Raw genomic sequence first — 22,438 nt, forward strand, 5'->3', positions numbered from 1 at the left:
AATGTAAGATACAACAGAAAACGATACTGATATTAATAAATGGCAAACTGGAGCCTGTGTTTTAAGAATACTAATCTGCTCAAATTTAGATGATGGAGTGTAACCAGTGAGTCATTTCATGACAACCCTATTCCTATAAGCTTACTTTCATTTCCTCTAATATGGTACAAATCCCACTTTCTTGTAACCTAAATACAGTACTTGGCTGCAAGACAGATGTAACATCCGCGCTGGATTTTTTTGTTCTGCCTCTGAGGGAGTAAAATCCCATTTTTAGGATTTGTTTTGTCATGTGAAAAAGTTGGAAAATCACTATTATAATATCTCTTCTCTTGGAATTCTTGAGTTCTTTATTTCTGAGCCTATTTCCTTACCCCAGAATTACAAGATGCAAAGCTTATATTTTATAAATTATGGTATGTAATTTAATTATTGTATTTAAATTTCCCGAATTGAAATCCTATAGGGTATATATGCAAAAGGCATCCTGAGAAAGAGAAATATTGCAGCAGACCGTATGGTAGTAGGTTGCTTTGCTTGAGATGTGTGAGAAATTCCATTTCTTTATTCTTAGAAGTTGCATTTTGGATAAATCGTTTAGAGATGAATTCTGTATTTTTTCAGAAAAGGGTTCTCAAAAAAATGTTCCAAGGAAAATTCTGTGAGGCAAAAGGATTCATTCAGACGTGAATATAGTTATATATTAGCTACGCTTAATGTTTTTTGAAGCTCTATTAATACAACCTAGCTTGAAATGATCCACAATTTCCTTTTTATTGTGGTGTTCCATGTTTTTTACAGGCAGTCTTTTTCCTATGAGTGTGTTGTGCTGTCCTTTTGTGTTGGAGTAGTAGGGGCTGCTTGAAAGGAATAGTTGACCACCAATCTTGCTACAGCAAGATGAGCTAAGACATTTGGGGAAAAGTACTTAGCTTTTTTGTTTATATCTCCTGTAATGAAATGTTGTTAACTCTCCCAAGTAATTAATTTTCATATAGATGGAAATAAGTCTTTAAATACTGTTCTGTGAGCCTGCCAAATGCTATTGTTGTGCAAACCATCGATGTAGTGTGAAGGAAACATAAGGGACCACATCATACTGTAGTGTGTTAGATAGGAGCCTGAGCACAGAGCCTTTTCATCTTAAGCCTGGAAGAGCAGATTGTTCATTTGGGAGAAGTACTGAAACCAAAATTTATTTGGGACAAAATATGAAATTATTTATCTCATCTCGGGAAATGTAATTCCTGAGATGGTTTAGAGTACCTTTCTTTTTCCCTGCTGCTACTGAAGTATTAGAAAAAGACTTTGAGATAGATCTTTACAGGGGAAATGAAGTTTTCAACATTTGTTTAAAAAAAACCAAAAGAACAAAAAAGATTTTGTTGTCCTTTTCCCCAAAATAATTAGCATAACTTAAGGATGATACAAGGTTTTTTTTTATGCTGTAGTCCGCATGAATAATGGATAAAGTCAAGAAATTAAGCCTACTTTCTACCATAGTCTAATGATGTGTAAAACCTTACCCATTCATTCACAGCGTCATTTGCTCCAATAAGTTTTGCAATCAAGGCCAAAGAAAATGACCTTCTTCCTTTGGAGAAAAACCGTGTTAAATTGGATGATGACAGTGATGAGGAGGAAGAAGAGGGCAAGGAAGGTCAAGAGAATGCTAATAGTGCTTCGAACCATACTCCAGCTGTTACCACTCCTTGTACTGCTGCTGAAGAGAAAAAACCTCAACTTACACAGGAGGAGTTGGAAGCTAAACAAGGTATCCCATGTTACACTGAAAACAAAATGAAAGGTTGAGTCTTCCAGGCAAACTACAAAACTGTCACGTGAATAAGTATGGCATTTTAGGTATCTTGAATCTTCACTATGTCACATTAACAGGAATCAGAATTCTTTTCTTTTCCCACAGTTTCCTGCTTATTGTTAAGAATGAAATCTTCAGTGGTTGCTCAGCTAAAATCAAACTTGTAACGCACTGGAGTTGAGTACTTTGCCGTAATGCATGATCTTTCTGAATTTTATTTTGTTTTTCCATTACAACCTCCGAGTAAAACACTAAACTTCTAGTTTCCAGATTGCATTAACAGAGCCCAAAAAAAGGCATGTCCATTTCTCATTTTCTTTAGAGAACAATGAAATGCTTCAAGCTATTTTTCAGTTATATAGCACTCCCATATAGACTAATATCACCTTGTTGATGTTTTGTTACTCTTACAAAGCAATGCCATTAAGTCTTTGTATGGGTTTTTCCTGTTACTGTGTTTACGTATGTAAGGGCAGAAGGGTATGCTGTGTGAATTTGAATGAAATGATCTTTTAAAGGATTCAAATTTCCCCCTTTCCTCCCCAAGGCTGTTTCACAGCAGAGATTGTTTAATAACGGGGAGATGCTGTCAGTGTTTACCAGCTTAAAAACTTAATATTTCTCTTACAACTATGAGTATGCCACAGAAATTTAATTTTTCATTTTCAAAGTGGGTATTTTGCTCCTAAGTAGCAGTTCCTTTCTAAACTTTAATACCACAGAGTACGCTATGATGATACATATCTAAAGCAAATATGAAATACTTTGTATGATAATAAAAATGAAGTGTAAAGCATGTTTGGAAAAAGTTGTGTGGTGGAAAAACTGTGCAATTAAACAAAAAAAGCAGTTATCTTGTGCACGCACAGAACACAAAAGTGGAAGTGTAAGATGAAAAAGGTTAGACAAAATATCCATTAGGTGCATAGTTAAATAAATTGGCTTATTCTCTTTCTGTAATCACATAACAATAACTGTTGCTTGTAACAATGGTGAAACAGTTCCTGAAAATTTCTGGAGCAGCCCTTTGTGTAAACATCTTAAGATGTATGTAAATAGGGCTGGAAAATGTAAAGATCAGAGCTGTGGAAAGAGCATAATGGAGAGTTTGCATCGCGTTAACAAGCAGAAGAAAAAGCTTCTGGATTTATAGTGCTACTTTTTTAGATACCTTTTGTAAATAGAAAAGGACAAGTATCCTGAATTTTCAGGATTGGATTTTCATGTCATTTTCTTTAAGCTTAAAAATTTTTACTTCACCTGTACTGCTTTTCATCAAGCAAATGATAGATCTATGAATTGAGATGCTTGGAATTTCATAATTTCAAGGTGGTATGTTCTTATTATGTCTTTGAATGGATATATTAGGTTTGAGAATGGTTGGAGAGGCTGTTTGGTTGTTTGTGTTGGTGTGTGTGTGTTTGTTTCAAGGAAACCTAAGTTCCCCAAGCGTGACTCACTCTAAACTCTTTGCTTAATTGTCTTTCTTAGCAAAGCAGAAACTAGAGGATAGATTAGCAGCTGCAGCAAGAGAGAAGCTTGCACAGGCCTCCAAAGAATCAAAAGAAAAGCAGCTACAAGCAGAGCGCAAAAGGAAAGCTGCACTGTTCTTGCAGACCCTGAAAAACCCTCTGGCAGAGGCAGAAACTGAGAAAATTGAAGAAAATTCCTTCAATAATGAGGTAAGCAGGAAATAAATTCCTCTTTACCATAAAGCTAGCAGAAAACTTACATGTAGAGTGTGAGTCTGACAGTATGTTATGGAGTTGACAGAAGAGAGAGAAGCTTTTCTAAATGGGGACAAATTTGAATTTTAAACACTGTTAATCTTTCTCGGTTATCTTACATATGTCTCTCATCTGTCATTAAAGAACTGGTAGAGAAATGTGATGCATAATGCAGAGGTCAGTTAGCCAGTTACAGAAAGGAAAATGAACTTGCAAGTTTAACTCTGTACTACTTAGTGGTCCATGAATTCGAATGCTTACCTTTCAAGAGTATTTGGATATCTGTTGTGGTATTTGCTTATTTAATGTGTATTTTGGTGTGAGTAGACATCTTCAAGTTCAGAAATGATTCACAGGCACCTGAGCTTACTTTAGGACTTACTTTGCACCTGTTCTGCTGGGGTTTGTTGTTTGATTTTTATTAATTTAACCGGCACAAAGCTGATAGGAATAGTTAGTGAGCTGATCTATGTGACTTAAGGTTTCTAGCTGGGTCATCGTTAATCAAGAAAACAAATACGTAGGTAGGAGAAAACTAGGCTATATAATGGTTGCTATTGATCATTTTCATGTTAGTTGAGTATTTCATGTAAACTCCTAAAAGCTTAGAGTGCTAGGATGTTTTTCTCTCTCTTTTAGGCCCAAGTTTAGTATGGGAGTTTTAAAAGATTTTGTTTTATTATAAAGATATGATTTTAAAAATAAAGCTAAATTTACAGATAGTGGCACAAAATTCAGACAAATATACGTATATATGTTATTCACTGGTCATAGTCAATGAAGAGTCAAAACAAAAAACTCACAGTGAAAAAATTGAGGGGGCTAATTATTCTGCTAGCTATCTTCTAGAGAACTGGAAGTAGGCGCACTGCCTGTGCCTACTTGATAATGAAATGACCTAATCCATTGGGTTTGTTCAGCATAATCTCTTATTTTGGAGAGCAGAAGCAAGTATCTTTCTGTAGCAAATCAATTTGGAGTGTTAATATTCCTGCACTTCTTTCAAAGAACAATTTTTGATAGTTGTGTTAGAAATTCAAGCCCTGTGCTTCTTTCTAGAAAACTACTAGGAAATAGGTGGCAGAGGCAGACTGCTTTCCATCGTTCTTCTGCCTTGTAATTCTCTTGTCCATTTGCACCCATTTTCACTGTTTGGATAGTCCACCACAGTACATAATACTAGGGTAATGTCAGTTTGAGGGCTTTCAGAAGCTCTGTTTTGAGTAGGCTGTCATGAGATTGCACTCTTAGGCCAAATCTAAGAGTAACCTGGATGTTGATGCTGACTTATTATTAGGTTTTAGGAACACAATAGAATTGCTAGTAAGTTCCCTTACCATTTGGTTGTTTGGACTATTGTTTCCAAAGGAAATTAAAACCTAATTTCTCATAGCCGTACATTGGATTACTAGAATTTATCACAAAGGGGAAAAAGAGGATTTATCATGCAGAAGTAACTGCTAATCAGTGAGTTGGCATTACCTTCTGCAGTGAACAGAACTATTGCTAGTTAGATGAGTAGTAATAATAGAAATATCTTTTTGGGTAGAGCCTCTAGAAATCTTATAAGACTTAGAATTTTTGAGTAGGCAAGGTTAAAGAGGAATCTTGGGCCAAAAGACTTCAGTAATGAAATATAAAACCAAACCCTAAAACCTGTGTTGATCAAAGCCATACATTTGCTTTTTTCCCTACTAATAAACAGAAAATGCTGTTTTAAATAGGTAAGAAATAATGTGTTTCACATAAACCCTTCCTGATTTCAATAAAATAACTACAATTTTAAAGCCTAAATGAGGGATTTGAATTTATAATATAGGAAAATCCTTCAAGTATTGATTTGTTCATGCATGCTGTCCTGAAGATTCTCTCCATCTGCAGGTTTTGGCAGCAGAGCTATGCTCTCTATCCAAGAGTCACTTTCCCATTTACACTGTATATTTTCCATTTAAGTTCCTAATTGCTTAACTTCATCCGCAGAGGAGAACAGGCTATTTTCCTGCTTGGTTTCTGTTCTTTCTTTTCTCTTTTCCCCTTGTTCCAGCTTTTTCACTGAGCGACTCTCTGTTTTTGCCAGTGTAGTGCTTGTCCTAGATTAAGAAGTGATAATTTTACTTGCAGGAGTGTCACTCATTTTTATTCAGCCTAAATGTCATTTTTTCATAAGCACATCCCAATCCAGTGTGATCTGATGCATGCTTGCTAAAAGATGGGGGAGTCTGTGTTTCCAGCACCTGTGTAGAAACCTCCAAGTCCAGAAAATCTCTTTTCTTAATGGAAGAAAAACTGTCAAAATCCATTTTCAGCAAAGTCACCTTAAACTTAAGTCTTCATTGCAATAGCTGTAAACAGCTGTGGGGAAAATGTAGGAATGGGATTTGGTGTAGACTATGTAGTTTCCTGAAACTTAACCTAAATAAGGCTGGAAATTCATGCAGCTTGGGCCATTGTTGCAGGACCCTTCACACGCCCGACTGAAACTCCTGTGTTTGTCTGTATATGCTGCAGTCAGACCTTCCATGTGCATTGCAAATACAAATACTCTTGGGGGGCAGAACCTTAGTTTCCTGGGTTTGGAATTATATTGCTTCCAGAAAAGCCAGTAAATCACTCTTGGTTGCACTAACCAAGCAAAACTTCATGTCTGGATACTGATAGAAAATTTCAGGTATTGACTGTGAGAGGCTGGTTACAAGAATGAATGACATGGCTGCAGTTTAGGTGATCCGTATTAGCATAGAGTAGCAGATACGTAAATTGAGTGTGGTCACATCCCAAAAGAGATCATGTTTTGGATTCTCAGTGCTACTGCAACAGATTTTCCCTGACTGGCACAAGTGTTCGGCACTTTTTTCCAGTTGTATATTGAAGAGTGAATGCAAAGAGACAATGACAATGCAAAAGTCCCCAGACTTGCAGTTCTGCTCTCCTTCTCAAGGGGATTTGTCAAGGACATAGATATTTCTAAGCTAAGGTTCTTTTGATATTTTTCTTTAAGAGAATGCCTGAAATAACCAGTAACTCTTCAGTTACAGCTGACTCTTTTTCAGAAGAGCGGATGAGTGTCCTCACTGACATCTGAACTTGCTGAAGTTCTAAGCTGGACTTAGTAAAAAGCAAGTGAACTTTTCAACAAAAACCGCACCCTAATCCCACTTCTCAGTAAACTGAATTGCTAAAATCTTCTTTTTCCTTCTCCCACATATGTACAGTTTCAGAGAAGGCATTTCTTTATCTCACACAAAAAAATCCAGTGTATTTAAGAATTCTAAAGTAACCAGTTTCACTGCTTCTTACCAATAGAAATGGTTTGGAGATGCTTTCTTTATAAAAGAGTTTATTTAGAATTTCAAATATATATTTAAATGTTACTAATGTGGCCTTGCTTTTTGAAATAAAATTGGGAATGCTAGTACTGTGTTAATGAACAGTCTAAAATGCCATAATGTCTTTGGAAGTAATATTCCTCCTAAGCGTAGTTTGCTTATTGACATGCTTATATATGTTTCTATAGATATATGCATATAGATTTTTGCATATGAAAGTTTATTTTGAAACAGGAATGTTTTTCAAGCTATTGTCTTTCCATTTGCCATGTTTGAAAAAGCTTCCATCTACATTCGTTCCAATGCATAATCTGCCTTTCGCTCTACTTGCCTGGTTTGCCTATTCGTAACAGCCCACTTGATTCAAGAAATTTTATTGGAAAAAGAGTAGTGAAATCATATTGTGGATTTTTTAACCTCTGTTGTATATACACTGAAAATCCAGTAAGCTGCATCATGATGTCTAAATCAGTTTATAAATAAATAGGTAGCACAGGGGTTTCTTAAGCTTTGTCAGTCATGTTTCAGAAACAAAAAGATGCATTTAAAAACAGTGATTGCAAAAGTAACAAGAAGTAACTGCAGTGGCTGTAATTAAAAAAAATAAATATGTATATTAAAAAAGTCGAGAGAGAGAGAGAGAGATGTAAAATTAGTTTTGTAGTTTGGTCAATGGAACTAATTGGGGAAATTTCAGAAAACAAAGGAAAAAAAATTGAATATTTAAGTTCACCAAAAATGTCGCTTAACATCTCCTGTTTTGGGGGAAGGAGCATCCAATGAGGAGTCCAGGAAACGAAGATTGATATGCAATGGTCATAGACTTAATGTGGGGGAATGATTTTTGTAGCTTAAAATGTGTCTCAAAAAACTGAGTAATGACGGAGATGTATATTAAAGCATGAAGAGGAATTGAGAATGTCCATGGGAGGTACATAATTCCTGTGAGATTGCCCCTGCCTAATAACTGTATAAAAACTAGTAATGCTATTTATGTGCATACACAGTGTACCTTTGTGCTGAAAACCTGCTTATCACACTGTGTAGAAATGCATTAAATGAGCAAAGCCTTTTTGACCTCCATCAGATTTTCCCGATACCTAGTATTTCTTGAAAGAAATGCTGGTACTGAGTACATGTTATACTTTTGAACAAAATTGATTCTATTAACCTCATATAAAGGACAGTTGATGCCACAGAATATAGCGCTTTTAGGCTTTTTTGGCTTCAGCTGAATCTTAAAAATAGTCAGATCTACTTTTTCCATAGCCAGATTATTTCTTTCGTATGGTTTCCTGTTTTTCCTTAAAGTGAAATCAAGCAAGAAGAACAAAAGGCTGAAAAATTAGCTTGAGCAGTGAAGCAGCACAGCTTTTCACAAATGGCTCCCCGCCATCCTTGGATGCATTACAACAATACAGTTATGCATAATATTTCCTTGAACCACTACTTGGGAAACATGTAGCTTAGCTCAGTTTCCAAAACTGATCATCTTCCAGTAACGTTATAGCTAGTGAAGTCTTTGCCCTTTTTCAGGATGGGGTAAACACTAACTGGGTGGCATCTCACTTCTTGTGTTTACATATATAATTCACATAGATGCTTTTGTACCAAGAAAATCAGGCCAACTGGCACAGCTGTCAGGTCGTGTCAGTAAAGAGAAGTTGCAATCATTCTGCAAAGAGCATAGGTTCTTTGTCCTACAACAGCAACCAACCTGTAGTTTTAACAACTGAAGTTCTCGATCTGCAGAGCTGGAGTACGCCAGGGTATCTGGAGTGCTTCATTGAAGTGCTTTTTTATTTTTAAACAAATAAAGTAAGGTGTTTCCTAATCTGAAATGCAAACCTTATTCTGAAATTATTAAAATTAATTTTAAAATTTAATTTTAAATTAATTAAAATTAAATTTTAAAAATCAAGATAAAACGTTTATATTTAGATATATATAAGTAGAATAAAGGCTAGTTGTGCAAGTTCCTATATACATTTACTAAAACCTGAATTAAGTGGATTAGACATTTGGAGAGCTCACATTAAGACGGTATGTTTGTTTTGGTTTACCCTTTTTTTCTTTTTTTCTTTCTTTCTTTTTTTTTTTTTTAATTTTTCAGCCTAATAAATGTGCTGTCTATTGGCATGAGTTGAATTCTGAATACAAGTGTCACCCTTGGTAGCAGGCCTTGGTACGGTACACTTGGTATAGTAGGCCTGTAACATTTTTGTCACCTTTTTCAGGGGTTAAAATGTTGTTTGTCTGGATATGTGACAATTCAAAACTTCTGATGATCCCTAACCCTGTCCATCTGAGCAGCGTTGTTCTTAGGTGCATCTGAGAGCAAAAGTTTGAAAAAGAGAAAGGAAAAGAATCTGTTATGGAGCCGTGGTTCTCCATCTGCGTGCAGCCAAGCCTCACAGAAGAAAATTGGCAGGGTTCAGTTTCTTGCTTGTGAACACTTGCTTAATGTTTTTGTTAACAGTGGTTGATAATGGTAGCAGGTTATAGGAGTCTTGCAGTTGATAATGGTAGCAGGTTATAGGAGTCTTGCAGAGGGCAAATCTAAGCTGCCAAATCATTGTTTCCAGCAAAAAGTTTTGGTAAATATAATTTGTGTAGGTAAAGTCCCCTCCCTGCTGTCCCTGTCAAAGGAAGACCTGCAGACCTGCGTTCTTTGTCAAAGAAATTGGTCATAAGTGACCATTAAAGTAAATTGAATGATAAAGTGTCTCCCAGAATCTTCTGGTGCTGGTAATACCTGACAGAAATAGGAGAAGAGGCCAGCACTGGTGGCTGTCTAGACAGGCACACGGTGCATTTAACTTCTTCAGAGAAGTTACTTGATGTAGTGTCAGGTGTTCTGCAAGTGTAGTACAGGCTGATTTTTGTCTACAGGGCATGATTTAACTAACAGTATGTCTGATGGGTTTCTAATGCGGATTATTCTGCTAATCTCTCGTGTTTTATCCTATGTCAGAAATGCTTTAGGGGTGATAGTATTTGGGTATGCATGTAAAAGACAGTTGGTTATACCCTAACTGTTACCTGTATAAACCTTAGTATCTGATTTAAACAAGGAGAGAGACCCACAATCATAATGCTGCAAAAACAGACAAGCACATGATTTGAAAGTACTCTGTTTTAATGGCTTGTCCCAAATGTCATCTGCCGTTGTGCCTCTGACTATAAAGATTCTATAGCACAAAGCAAAACTTAACAACTTTTGGCTCTTTCATCTTCCCTGTTTTGAAGCCCTGTTTTATCGTTTGTTTCTTTAGATGGCTTGTCCTTCCTTTTGTCCTGTATGTAACAATTATTTTTCTTTTTCTGTGGAAAGTAGTCTGTTTACGAGTGAAATAGAAGTGTGTGCCATGTTTAAAAATAAGATGCTATTCAAGTTTTGCTGAGCATAACAGGGTTATCAGCAACTCTAGACAGTGTACATCTTTCACACTTACTGCTGTAGTTGATCCTACTTTTTTTAGCAATGGACTGTAAACATTACTGCATGCCTGTTTGAAATAATAACGTATAACGTGATTTTATGTTTGCATGTTTTCCTAATGTTGATTTGTGAGCAAAATGTCATTGCCTAATGAAAGCCAGCCAATAAGTATTTAAAGAAAAAAATGCTTTAGAATATTTCAGGGCCATTCATTTCTTACTTTACTTTGTTTTTCAGAATATAGATATCTGTATCTTCTGTTTAGCATGGGGAGGTGTTTGTTTGTAAATTTCCCTTGTCTTCCTTTTTCAAAAGGACAGATGAAAACATAAAACAAAATGTCACATACTAATGTGGCATTTGGGGGGTGGGTAGCTTGCTGGCATTTGGAACTTTTTTTATTGCAAGAACCCTACTATCAAAAACTACACAACAGTTGTAATTCCTCATACTGTAAATACTTGAATTAATATTTAAGGGGGGGGGGGAGGTAAATATCAGGAACTGCCATCTTAATTAAGATAGGTAAGGGAGCTAAGAATGTTATATGCCTTGATTTTTAGTGTTCCAAGTACTCAAGATACAAAGGCATATTGATCCATACAGCAGAGTCACAGCCACTAACTTCTTTACAGTTGGCCCTTCAAAATTGAGAATGCAAAATTTTGTCTCTTTCTGAAGAACTTGTCATGGTCAGTGTGCTGTTAATAGCTGTGTTTCAGTGCAGCAGCTAAACCCTGATGAAACTGTTGAGTCTTTGAGTATTGAGTATTTAATTTGTTCTGTAGGAACTTATTCTATAGGAAATGTTTTTATCACTTCTATTTAATCATTTTGGGCCAATTTATTGAGACTAGGGCAGACAAACTCTTCTAAAAGCAGTAACTGCTCCCTTTGATGCACAGAGCAATTGTACACTTCCATTATGGGTAGACAGTCACTTATTAATTCTCAGTCAGGGAATGCTTCACCATAAGCTTTGGGGAACCTGCGGTAGAAAAGGTGCAGTGGTAGAAAAGAATCTGAAGTATTTTCAGATTTTAATGAAGAAAAAGAACTGTTGATAAACTCTTCACAGTTCTGACATTCTTCACTCTTTCCAATTTTGATCTAACTGCAAAATGCAGCTGTTCAGAACAGAAGAAATATTAGCCAGTTCTAAAAGTCTTAGTAACATTATTGATAATGTTCTTTACCAGTTGATTTTGTTTGTACCAGGAACAATTCTAGTGTTTTGTTCTGTTGCAATAAGCACCTCTTGGTTCACTTCTAATGTTGCCTTTGTGTATTGATTAAGTAGTGTAATGCCAGAATAACTAATGCGTGTTCTGGTCTTATGAATACTGCAAATATGCAAATGTCTTGTAATGAACTGAAGTGCTCGTTTCTGTTCTCATACAGCTATAAAATTCTTCCTGATATACAGCTCTTTCCTAACCCATTCCTGCTAAACAAGAGTTGTTGAATCATCTTTGTTTTCCAAAAGGCCCTAGCCAACAACTAAGCCCCACACAGCCGCTTGCTCGCTCCCCTCCGGTGGGATGGGGCAGAGAATCGGAAGAGTAAGAGTGAGAAAACTCATGGGTTGAGATAAGAACAGTTTAATAGGTAAAGCAAAAGCCACGCATGCAAGCAAAGCAAGACAAGGAATTCACTCACTCCTTCCCATGGGCAGGCAGGTGCTCAGCCATCCCCAGGAAAGCAGGGCTCCATCACGTGTAAGGGTTACTTGGGAAGACAAACGCCATCACTCCAAACGTCCCCCCCTTCCTCCTTCTTCCCCCAGCTTTAGGTGCTGAGCATGACGCCATACGACATGGAACAGCCCTGTGGGCAGTCGGGGTCAGCTGTCCCGGCCGTGTCCCCTCCCCGCTCCTGGTGCCCCCCGCCTGCTCGCTGCTGGGGTGGGGGGAGCAGCAGCAAAGGCCTTGACTCTGTGTCAGCACTGCTCAGCAACAGCGAAACCATCCCTGTGTTAGCAATGCTGTTTCCAGCACAAATCCAAAACACGGCCCCATACCAGCTACTGTGAGGAAGATTAACTCTATCCCAGCCAAACCACTGAAACATTTTTTATACCAAGTGTTTACTGTAGGAAGCATTATTTTAGTCAGATTTGCTTCATTCATGCAATTAAAATGCTGAAGAACAACTGCCAGTGAAATTGACTGCCATTGTAGCGTTTAATAAGGGCCAAAAAAATGTGCTGTTACCCAAAATGGACAAAGAATCACGGAATGCTTTGGGATGGAAGGGACCTTTAAAGGCCATCTTGTCCACCCCCCTGCAATGGGCAGGGACATCTACCACTAGATCAGGTTGCTCAGAGCCCCATCCAGCCTGAGCATCGTTTCCAAGGATGGGGCATCTACCACCTCTCTGGGCAACCTGTGCCAGTGTTTCACCACCCTCCTTGTAAAAAATTTCTTCCTTATATCCAGTCTGAATCTACCCTCTTTTAGTTTAAAACCATTACCCCTTGTCTTATCGCTACAGGCCCTGCTGAAAAGTCTGTCCCCATCTTTCTTATAAGCCCCCTTTAAGTATTGAAAGGCTGCAAGTAGTGAGATTCAGTGAATGCTATCTGAACGTTTGCAGTGTAACTTCTAAGAAGAGCTCTCAAAAAATTTAAATCTCTCATCCCTTGAGATGCATAATAAAATTCATCAGGTAACCAGTTTGTTGCCATACTTTCCAAAACTGTGTTCTACTGGCCTGCAGATTTGTGGACCCTGGACAGTAAAACAGTGGTTTTTTGCCTTTTGGAAATGCTTAATAATCTCCCAGTATCTGTGCTTGCTTTGGGGTTTTTTTTTGTCTGTTTTTGTTTTTTTCCCCTGCATTTGTGCCTCCAATTTTAGTTCCCATTACCTTAGTTTGCCTGGATCAGCTTTCACTAGTCAAAACACAAACCACTGACAGCTGCTTCTATTTGCCAGAAACTAAGTATCTTTTTTCACCAAATATTTTTATTCAGCAGCATTATTTATACACCTAGACATTTTCTTTGTGGCCTGGCAACTTGCTGATGTTAAGTTCTTTCACTGAGCTCTATGTTCTTCTCTGATGGTGAATCGGGTCATTTTGCTGGTGATTTTTTTTTTCTTGAGGGCAACCAGAGTTGCCACTGAGGGAGTGGGCACGTTTGTTCACAGCTGATCGTGCTGTTGTGACCTGACAACTATCGCCGGGTTGCAGCAGTGCGTTGTGTAGGTTTGGATGGGTAGGTGACTTCTCCCTGTGTGTTAGCTGTTGTCTTGCACTCCAGAACCTACATATTCACCTGGGGGTAGCTGAAGTTACTTCTGTATGGCTTTTCAAACATGATTCATTAGCAACCTGAAGCAGCGGTGTCTGAATCTGCAGCCAGCCACCCTGCAGCTGTGCTTTTCTCAGAGATAGCTGGACAGTGCTGTCAGTCTTCACGGTAAGCGTCCTGAAGGTCAAGGAGAGCCCACGGCTTCAGCATCCGATACTTTTGGTGGATGGATAGGGGTGCTTAGCGTTGTGGGGTTCTTCGTTCTGATTGCTGAGAGAATCTCTACATGTGAGCTAGAAGTAAATGTGTCGTTCGTTTATTAACTTCCTTTTTGGCAGTGGTATGAGAGCTTGTGTTTTATGTGGCCAAATGAACTTGGGTGCTGAAACCCTTGTTTTTTTCTTCTCTCCCTTGTTTTCCTCTTAACTCTACTATGCCTACAGCTATTTCGTTTCAAGCTATTAGAGGTGTCTACTTCAAGGCAAACTGGTCTATTACATATTCAGTAGTGTTCAAAGCAAAGACTAAGATCCTGTATAAAGAGAGGAATAACATTGTCAAGGAACAAAAGTCGGCTGCGGTGGTCTCTTAGGAAACTGAAGTTTGGAGATGAGGTGTCTGCAATTACATGTGGATTGTGCAGTTAGTGAAATTGGAAATGGGCCTCTGGTAAACCAGTTACTCAAATGATAATGCTATAAAATGTCTATAATCCTTGAAGCAAACTACTTTAGTACTGCTTTATTGCTATTTCTGTAAATATTGCGATAGCAGTTACCAGTTTAAGCTCAGAAAAGTGTCATGGCTCTCTAACTTGCAGCAAAGCTGGATTTCCAATTATTCAAATGTGGTCAGTTATAGCCTTGACACATTCACAGTAGGAGAAGGGTAAAAAGAAAGGAAAAGATCACCTGTTTCTAATTTGGTTATTTCAGGGTTTAATGTATTACTTTTTATTCCGATCACGGTAAGCATCCTTGTATCAAACAGTGAAAGTGTCAGACCAGGTGGAGCAGAAATTATGACAGAGGGAAACTGATTTCTCCAGTTGCCTTGAAATGGCAGCTGGGGGAATGACAGGCTTTGAGATGAGGAGCCTATCTATAGTGCCTGACTTGAATTGTTCTAAACAAGGTATTGAGCAGAATTCTCTCAGGTACAAGCTGATAATTTGAAAATTTCTTGGAGTATGGTATGTTTTGCTTAACTGACTGCAGTCAGAATTACTCACTGAGCATGAATTGTGCATGGACCTGTTCTGTCTTTGAGATTAATAATTTTTGTGATCTTCCTAACCCTTTACATGCAAAACATTTATTTCGCAAAGTACAGAAATAATTTGTATTGGCATTAATTCATGTTGCTGTTTTCCTTGAGGTTGTAATCTAAACAGCACAGTTCAGGGATGAAAGTGACACTAAAACTTAACTTTGAATGTCAGTAGCTCCTGATTGTATTTTCAGGTTTATCCTTTTTTAAATAGAAGGGATAAATAGATGAAAAGATATCTGATAGTACCCATTTTTTAGAACACATTTCTTCTAAAAACTAAAGATGAAAACTATGTCCTAGTCAAGCTGACAGTCTTAGCATGCATATCCCAACTTGCATGTGGGATTTGGGGAACTGTATAGGCTTCCACTAACTACTACTAGATGCATGTTTTTGAAGATGTCAGCCTTACATATGCACACTTTACATAATACTGATGCAGCACTGTGAGGTTTTAAAGCATTCGTGAGAGGTTAGATTGTTATTGATTTAACAACTACTTTCTTAAGGTGGATGTATTTCTCACACACTTTTATGAGTCAAAAAATGTAAGGTGATTGTTAGTTATTATTTTCCTTGCTGTTGTACTCGTCATCCAGCGTTTCTGCAAAAAAAAGTATTGTGTATCGGCCAGACTACCGAGCAGGATTTCTTAAGTTTCTTTGCCAGAAGGTGCCTGTATGTGGCATGCACAGGAGTAGATGCAGCCCTCTGTTTAGTATAAAGGACTAGAGATGCTTATGTGTTGTCCACACTTATAGGACTTTCTCAAATTAAAAATTTGCACGGAACTTTGAAAACTGAACACTTTTCTTTGTTTACCTTTGATTTCAGAGTGTCAATAGTATACCATGTCCTGTGACTGCAGTCAGAACTTTACCCACCTTAGAAGTTAAACAAGCAGAAAGGCCTTCAAGCAAAAGCAGAGATCCTCCTAGGGATGAAGAAAAAGAAAAGAAAAGAAAAAAACACAAGAAAAGATCTCGGACAAGATCTCGGTCACCATTCAAGTATCATTCATCATCTAAGTCCAGATCTAGATCACATTCAAAAGCAAAGCACTCACTTCCCACTGCCTATAGAACTGTCAGGCATTCAAGGTGGGTTTGGAAACCAAACATATTCTTTAGAGTTCTGTGTGGGCTAACACTTAAAACAGTTTTGCGCTTCTTCCATTATGTAAGTGTCTTCGTACCCATTACAAAGGGTATAGTCACCTTGAAGACAGTAAATAAATATCATCAAATGTGGAAGGTCTTTGAAAATAGTTTTAATGAAATAATGAGTCATTAATTTCTCATTACATAGTGCAAAATATGTACCAGTAAATGCTTTTTCACTCTGATCTGTGAAATACTTGGCGGTAATATGTAGGAATGTTTTTATAGCAGGAAGAGAACTTGCTAATAAGTCTGTGGCTGTTCCTGGGGTAAAGTAACCTGACAATATTAAGATAAGAAATAGAGGCAGAGAACCAGGTGGTTGAACAGCAAAGCTCAGAAGGAAAGAAAGCAGCTGGGTAGCATGTGTAAAAATATGATGGATGAATGGCAGGAGAGATACGACAGGAATCCAAGAAGGGTGAAAACAGAGTTGATGAGGAAGGGAGATCATAGAAGAATGTAGGCCAGTGCAGTTAACTCTATATTTAATCTTTAATGAGATTAAATTCACTATATTAGTTATCCAACTATAAGATGATATATATTGTGTTATATTAATACTGTTAATTACATCTAGGACATTTGGGTCTAGGCACCTTTAAAGTTTACTGTCTGTAAAATTTGTCATATCCGCAGGCCCTGCCACATAGCAGTTATTGTGGTCAGTAGGAAGGCCTTGAGGTTGCATTTTCTGGATCATGCTACAGAAGAGTGTTTAAGTAACTTGTAGTTCAAACAAATTGTGCACATAAATACTACTACAGTTATATACGTGTATGATGCATGCAAAATCGTACGTTCCTTTATCTTTGTGGCCATGCCTATGACATATGCTTCTTCCTGAAAAACAGCTTCTAGCCCTTCACGGCGGTGTGACAAAACTTATATTTTCCTTGTGCATTTTTTTTGTTCGTGTCTAACTACACTAATACGAATAAGTGTTAACATGTTATAACTTGTTAGTTTATACTAGATTTCTAAGGTTAAATACAATACTTTGCTGAAGACATCTCTGCTATTCAGAGATGCAAGGAATTAAATGAACATAACTTGGGCTGAAACGATCAATCTGACATGCTTCTTATTTGAGTGCCTTTGACAATAGGTGGTCATGATGCTTTATGTTATAAGGCACATTCCAAAATACTGTGTGCCATTCCTTTTTTGTATTACAAGCGCGTAAAGGGAATGATGCTGAAGGCAGCTTTCCTTGTTTAAGAAGTGAATGCAAGTCCTCCTAGAGTTAAGGATATCTTGGGGAAAAGTCTCCTCAGGTGAATCACTCATCTTTTCAACTCCCTGTCAAGCTATATCTTCACTTGAACTTCCCATGTCACTTCATCCAAGCTATGTTGCATATATTTATCCACGATTTTACTGATACATGGTAAAAACAAGGAGAAACATCATAATAATGTTAAAAAAAAATTAAATCATCTTGAAAAGGACAAAGAATCATCTGAGAAGACCCTTACCAGTACTTTGGTATGCTACTCAATAGGATAAAGATAATTCTGCATGTTGCATGAGCTTGCATCGGGCAGTAGCGAGATTAATGGGAACTTGCAAGTTCAGTTTGGTATATACTGAGATATGTCTTCAGTGACTTCAGGGAGATAAGTTATCTGGTCCTTTACAGAGGCTTGAATACTTCCACCAACTGGTCTACACTTGGCTCTGCTGGTGAAAAGGCAGTCTACTGAAGTCTACCACGTACATAGTGGATAGTCTCAATATGTTTTGGGTTTTTTTAGTGGCCATAGTTCAGCTGGTGGAGAAATTACACAAAAATCACCAAGAATAGTTAATCTAATGGAGCTAATCTTTGTGTGCCGTCTTGAGCTTGCCTCCTGGCACAAATCAAATAACAGACATATAAAAGCCTTAACATCATGAATCAACACAACACCTGATTAAATCCGGTTGGATATTTCCTAGATCAGCTGTTGAATTCTACAACCTGAGAAGTCCAATAAGCTTGATGCTGGCTAGCTGAACTTTTAAATTGTTTCAGAACAACTGCACCACATCTTGCACTGAAAACATTTTGCATGTTATAAAACTTGACAGAAGTTAGAGCTGAACAGGAAGGGGCTTTCCATTCAGCCTGTCTGTCTGTTCTGCAAGTACCAGTTTAAACAAAGGTCTCTGGAGGGTCTCTCTTCCATTCAGAAACGCGTTATTTCTGGGAACTTAAGGCAGTATCGTCAGTGCTGAGTGGGTGCCTGTTCCCTTTGGGCTTTTTGCAGGCCCTATGAAATGCTTTTAGTGGCAATTATATCAGGCAGGAGACCTGTTAGAAATCTGAATGTACCTTCCTATCCATAGCATTTCACAGGAACATGGCTAAATCTAAACTTCTACCCAAGGACCTCTTGTAATTCAACTGTACTGAATATCTTTCTCCTGCATCTGATACGTAATATGATGCCTGTACTGGTTTACTTTAATGTAAGTCAGGGAAGACAAGCAAGTCTTAACCAGGATGCATTGTCTCCGCATCTGGAAGATGTTGTTCTGTTTGGCCTCAGCTAGAGTGCTGTGTCCAGTTTTCTGCATCCTTTAGAAGGAATTAGACCAGCTGGAGGAAGTTTAGAAGGAATCATCAAAAGTTTTCAGAATTTAAAAAAAAAAAAAAAGAGAGAGAGAGTTGGAATGACTGTTTGGGAAGACTGAAGGAAGAAGAAATGAGTCTCCATGTACATCAAAAAAGAGGAAATAGAACATTCTTCTTCAGTCCTTGGGGTTTGGACAATAAGTAATGGATTTAAATTGATAACAGAGAGACTAGAAAGCTTTTCATAGTATCTCAGTGGTAAAGGTAGTTAATACAGCTTGTGAACACTCCATTGTGGGAAATTTCTGTATCAAGGATTATATTTTGGAGAATATTGAATAGTCTTATTTCTTGAAGTCTTTTCTAGCTCTGTCTTTCTAATTAAGGTCCACGTGGTCTCACATTGTACAAGAAACGGTGATGATTGGAGGTTTGCTTTAGTGAAGGTGTTTGCTATGCCTTAACATGCGTGCTGTATTTCCAAAATTAAAGCTCTTTCTCCTGAAACCAGAAAATTTGTAATCAAGAGTGGGAGGCTGATTCATAACCCAGTCAGATACTGATGTGTTCTGTCTCTCAAATGTTTAGGCAAAAATAATGCCATGTCCTCATAATTGCCAAAAAAAGGCAAATGTTGTTGCCTAGCTAAAAGATATGACTGTTTTTCTTTTATTTATTTATATATTTAGTGTTGATTCAGAGAAGATTATTTCCATGACTTGTCTTGTCTCATTCAAAATGTGGCACCTTTCACATTCTTTGCTCTTCAGTTTTCCCAGTGCTTCACCTAGAACAGTATTTTTTTCCTAGATTCCCAAAACATTGGATGTTACAGCTTACTGCTGAATGAATAGTTATGTAAAGAGTCATACCCTCCTGGGATAAAGTGTAAACTATTTGTAGAGGTTAGTGTGTTTGTCTTGTATTAAGTGGATGATGCTTACAGATAGTCTTTATTGTGTGGACATTGATGCTGAATTATACTGGAACATCCCTATTTTGAGTAACTGCTTTATTTGAATGTCTCGGTCTAATGTATGTTTGAGATTTTGTTGCCTTATTTTATTCTGTTCAAAATACATATTCTAACCTACAAATCTCAACATAAAGTGATTATTGATGTTTATTTTACCTCAAGAGTGGACTGAAAAAAGCTGGAATTTTCCTTTTCTGTAGTAATTACTGCTCCAGTTCCTGTTAATCAAATAATTTAGAATAACAAACAAGATCTTTTTCTTAATAAACAAACTTATAACTTTCTTAAAGAGTAGCTTATTAGGTTTGAAGTATCTGCACAGTGAAAATAAGTATTTTTGGATTTGAAGTTATTTGAACTACTGTATTTAAATTGAGACAGCCAAAAGAGGAGCTATGCTTATTTCATAATTTTTCGTTAGACTATATTGCATTCAAATGATAATGAATTGTCATCTCTGAATTGTAATAATGGCCACTCAACACATGCCCTGTATCTGGGGAACAGTCTTAAAGCCTTAGATTTTGTGAGGTTTCCATGTAGACATTGGTTGAGCTTCTGATTAAAAACACTTTGAGTAGTTACTATTTAATGGTATAAGTTGTTTCAAAAAGTAAGATTAAAAATCACCTTTACCATATAACTTATTGTGACAAGTTAATAAGGAATGAGATGTGGGAAGTGAAGCTAAACACAGAAATTTGCAGTAACTTTTTCTGCTCTCTATTCAAGTGATGTTCAGTATGCTTTTCAAGCTCTTCCCTTTTGGTTTGTGTATCTTAAGTTTTTTTTTTACCAAAATGCATCTTGTGCTTAGAAATCCTACAGATGAACTCTGCAATATGCTTCTCTATATACCATTTTATATCACTAGCTTATCATTTATTTTTGCATTGTTAGTGGTCTAGAGGCTCTGCTTCATTTAAAAACAGTTTTGGTGGTAAGATACAATTTTTGTACGATAACGCTTTTTTATATTTTCTAATGCATCTTCAGCAGTATTAAAGTTGAAAAATTCTGTTCAAATAACATGAAGTTGATGGAAAGCATGTTTTGAATATTCATTTTTCTGGGTAGCACAACTAAACCTGTTTTACAGAAACAAGTTTAAAAAATTGTAGCTACGTAAGTTTCTGTACCAAAATTAGTCCCATAAAGCTGCTGGTATCATACAGTTTTAATTCTCGACCAACATGACAGATTAAAGTGAAACAAAAGTCATGGAAGCAGTAAACCATGCCCAAAAGTGCTGTAAGGTATTGCAGCATGGGTTGCTTTGGAGCTGTTAGTCCCAAAGAGATAATTAGTTATTACAAATAAGTACATAATGTCAAAGATGGGGCACGTTTGTTAAATCTATCTTGGAAAACAAACAGCCTTTGGTACCTTTTGGTCGTCTGTAGTAAATGCTTCATCAGTGTCTTTTTTTCTAATCGACTTGAAAGCACCATTAGAAAGTTTGATGTGCAATGTACCTGACAGCGGCGCTCTATAAAGAAGCGTAGGTTGTCAGTCACTGGAGTTCCCAGTGTGCTGCTCCAGCTGAGAAGGGAGGTTTCACAGCTGGCTGGCAGTAAGTGTAAATAACGACTATGTTCATCTGCTCTTTCTAGTACATGAGCTGAGCTAAGGATGTATTTGTATGTGTGAGTGTGGTTTGTTTGTGTGTGTGAGAGGAGAGGAAGGGAAGCAGAGGCACTGGTTACGTACTGAATGATTTAGTGATTTGGTTAGATGAAATTTGGATGTTCATTTTGAACCAGTGTAGAGATGGCAAGTCGAAACTTCTCTTTGATATTAATAACTTTTTCTTTATACTGTCTAGTAATAGAGTAGTACTAAGCCACATAATTTATCCAGTTAATGAATTATAAACAGTGATTAGTAGTGGCATATGTCATTAACAGGTTGCTTTTCAATACGTTTGGATAGAATACACCTGTGTGTGTGTTTGTGTGAGACTTTTTGCCTCAACGTTAGGAATTTTAAGACTTGGAAGTAGTTGTTCTTTGTAAAAAAGGTTGTTTGGGTTTTTTTTCCACCTTCCAAACTGATTTTCTTATTGCTGAGGCAGTGTCTCTTCACTTAGTTTTAGTTCCTATATTGTAATAAGACATGCCAAGCTTCGTAACCCTTTGAACTTTTGGGACCCTACTAAACACAAGTGATACTGACTTTAAAGGAGTAGAGTGCCTTTTGAAATAACAGTCTAATGAAAGTAATAATTGATGTATTGCAGTAAAACTGTTACGCTGTTTTTAATTGTTTGACGCTAATGGCCAAAGTTCTTAACATTTGGTGATTGGAAGAATGTTGTAGAACCACAAACGTCAGTTCATAAAAATGAAGCTAATGCCTTTTTCTTTCTGATTGTTTGGACTTTTTTTAGGCTGGTCCATATAGGCATGTTTCACTAAGGTTCAGCTTTTGGTTAAGGGACTGAGCCTTTTCAGGATTCTAGTTAATACCAAAACTAGCACATTTTATTCTGAATGTGAAGTGTGTGCCTCCGTATCACAGACTCACAGCATCCACAGGGACACTGAGCATGGAGCCGAGTCTGAGCAGCTCATCAATGGCAGCAGCAACAGAGCGGGAAAATTATCAGGCAACTTCGACAACGAAAAGATTTGACTGCTGGAGCTCTTTTGAGGGAAATCCTGGTAAAATGTCAAGGTGTCTGACTGACCCCAAACTTTATAATCTGTTGGGTTTTTTCCTTTTTTAATCCTTCTGAATGGCCTGGTAAAGATCAGATTTCTAAGTGACAAAGCAGTTAATTTGCAACACTTAACTGCCGTTATGATTACTTTTTTTTCATTTTCAGTTGATCTCTGTTGTAGGTGTAAGAGAAATGGCTCAGGAGTGTGTGTGTATATATATTATATATATGATGT

The 22,438-nt window shown here is 37.2% G+C and overlaps 1 protein-coding gene across 9 annotated transcripts in view; it reads left to right on the forward strand.

The window, feature by feature from the left end:
- The window catches only part of SFSWAP (splicing factor SWAP), a 51,603-nt gene that overhangs the window by 20,656 nt on the left and 8,509 nt on the right, over positions 1-22,438 (forward strand). For 5 of the 9 annotated variants that reach the window (XM_009473212.2, XM_087754589.1, XM_087754592.1 and 2 more), the window contains exons 12-15: positions 1,541-1,774; positions 3,311-3,501; positions 15,680-15,945; positions 22,062-22,217. In XM_009473212.2, coding sequence (XP_009471487.1) covers positions 1,541-1,774; positions 3,311-3,501; positions 15,680-15,945; positions 22,062-22,217 — 847 coding nt within the window. Of the gene's footprint in view, positions 1-1,540; positions 1,775-3,310; positions 3,502-15,679; positions 15,946-21,930; positions 22,218-22,438 lie in introns of those variants that run through there. The other 4 variants (XR_015704078.1, XM_087754593.1, XM_087754588.1 and 1 more) reach the window with 4 other exon arrangements.

This window comes from Nipponia nippon, unplaced genomic scaffold, assembly GCF_047370975.1.
Source record: "Nipponia nippon isolate SJK-2023a ecotype South Korea unplaced genomic scaffold, ASM4737097v1 scaffold_18, whole genome shotgun sequence".
In the NCBI taxonomy this organism is placed as follows: Eukaryota; Metazoa; Chordata; class Aves; order Pelecaniformes; family Threskiornithidae; genus Nipponia; species Nipponia nippon.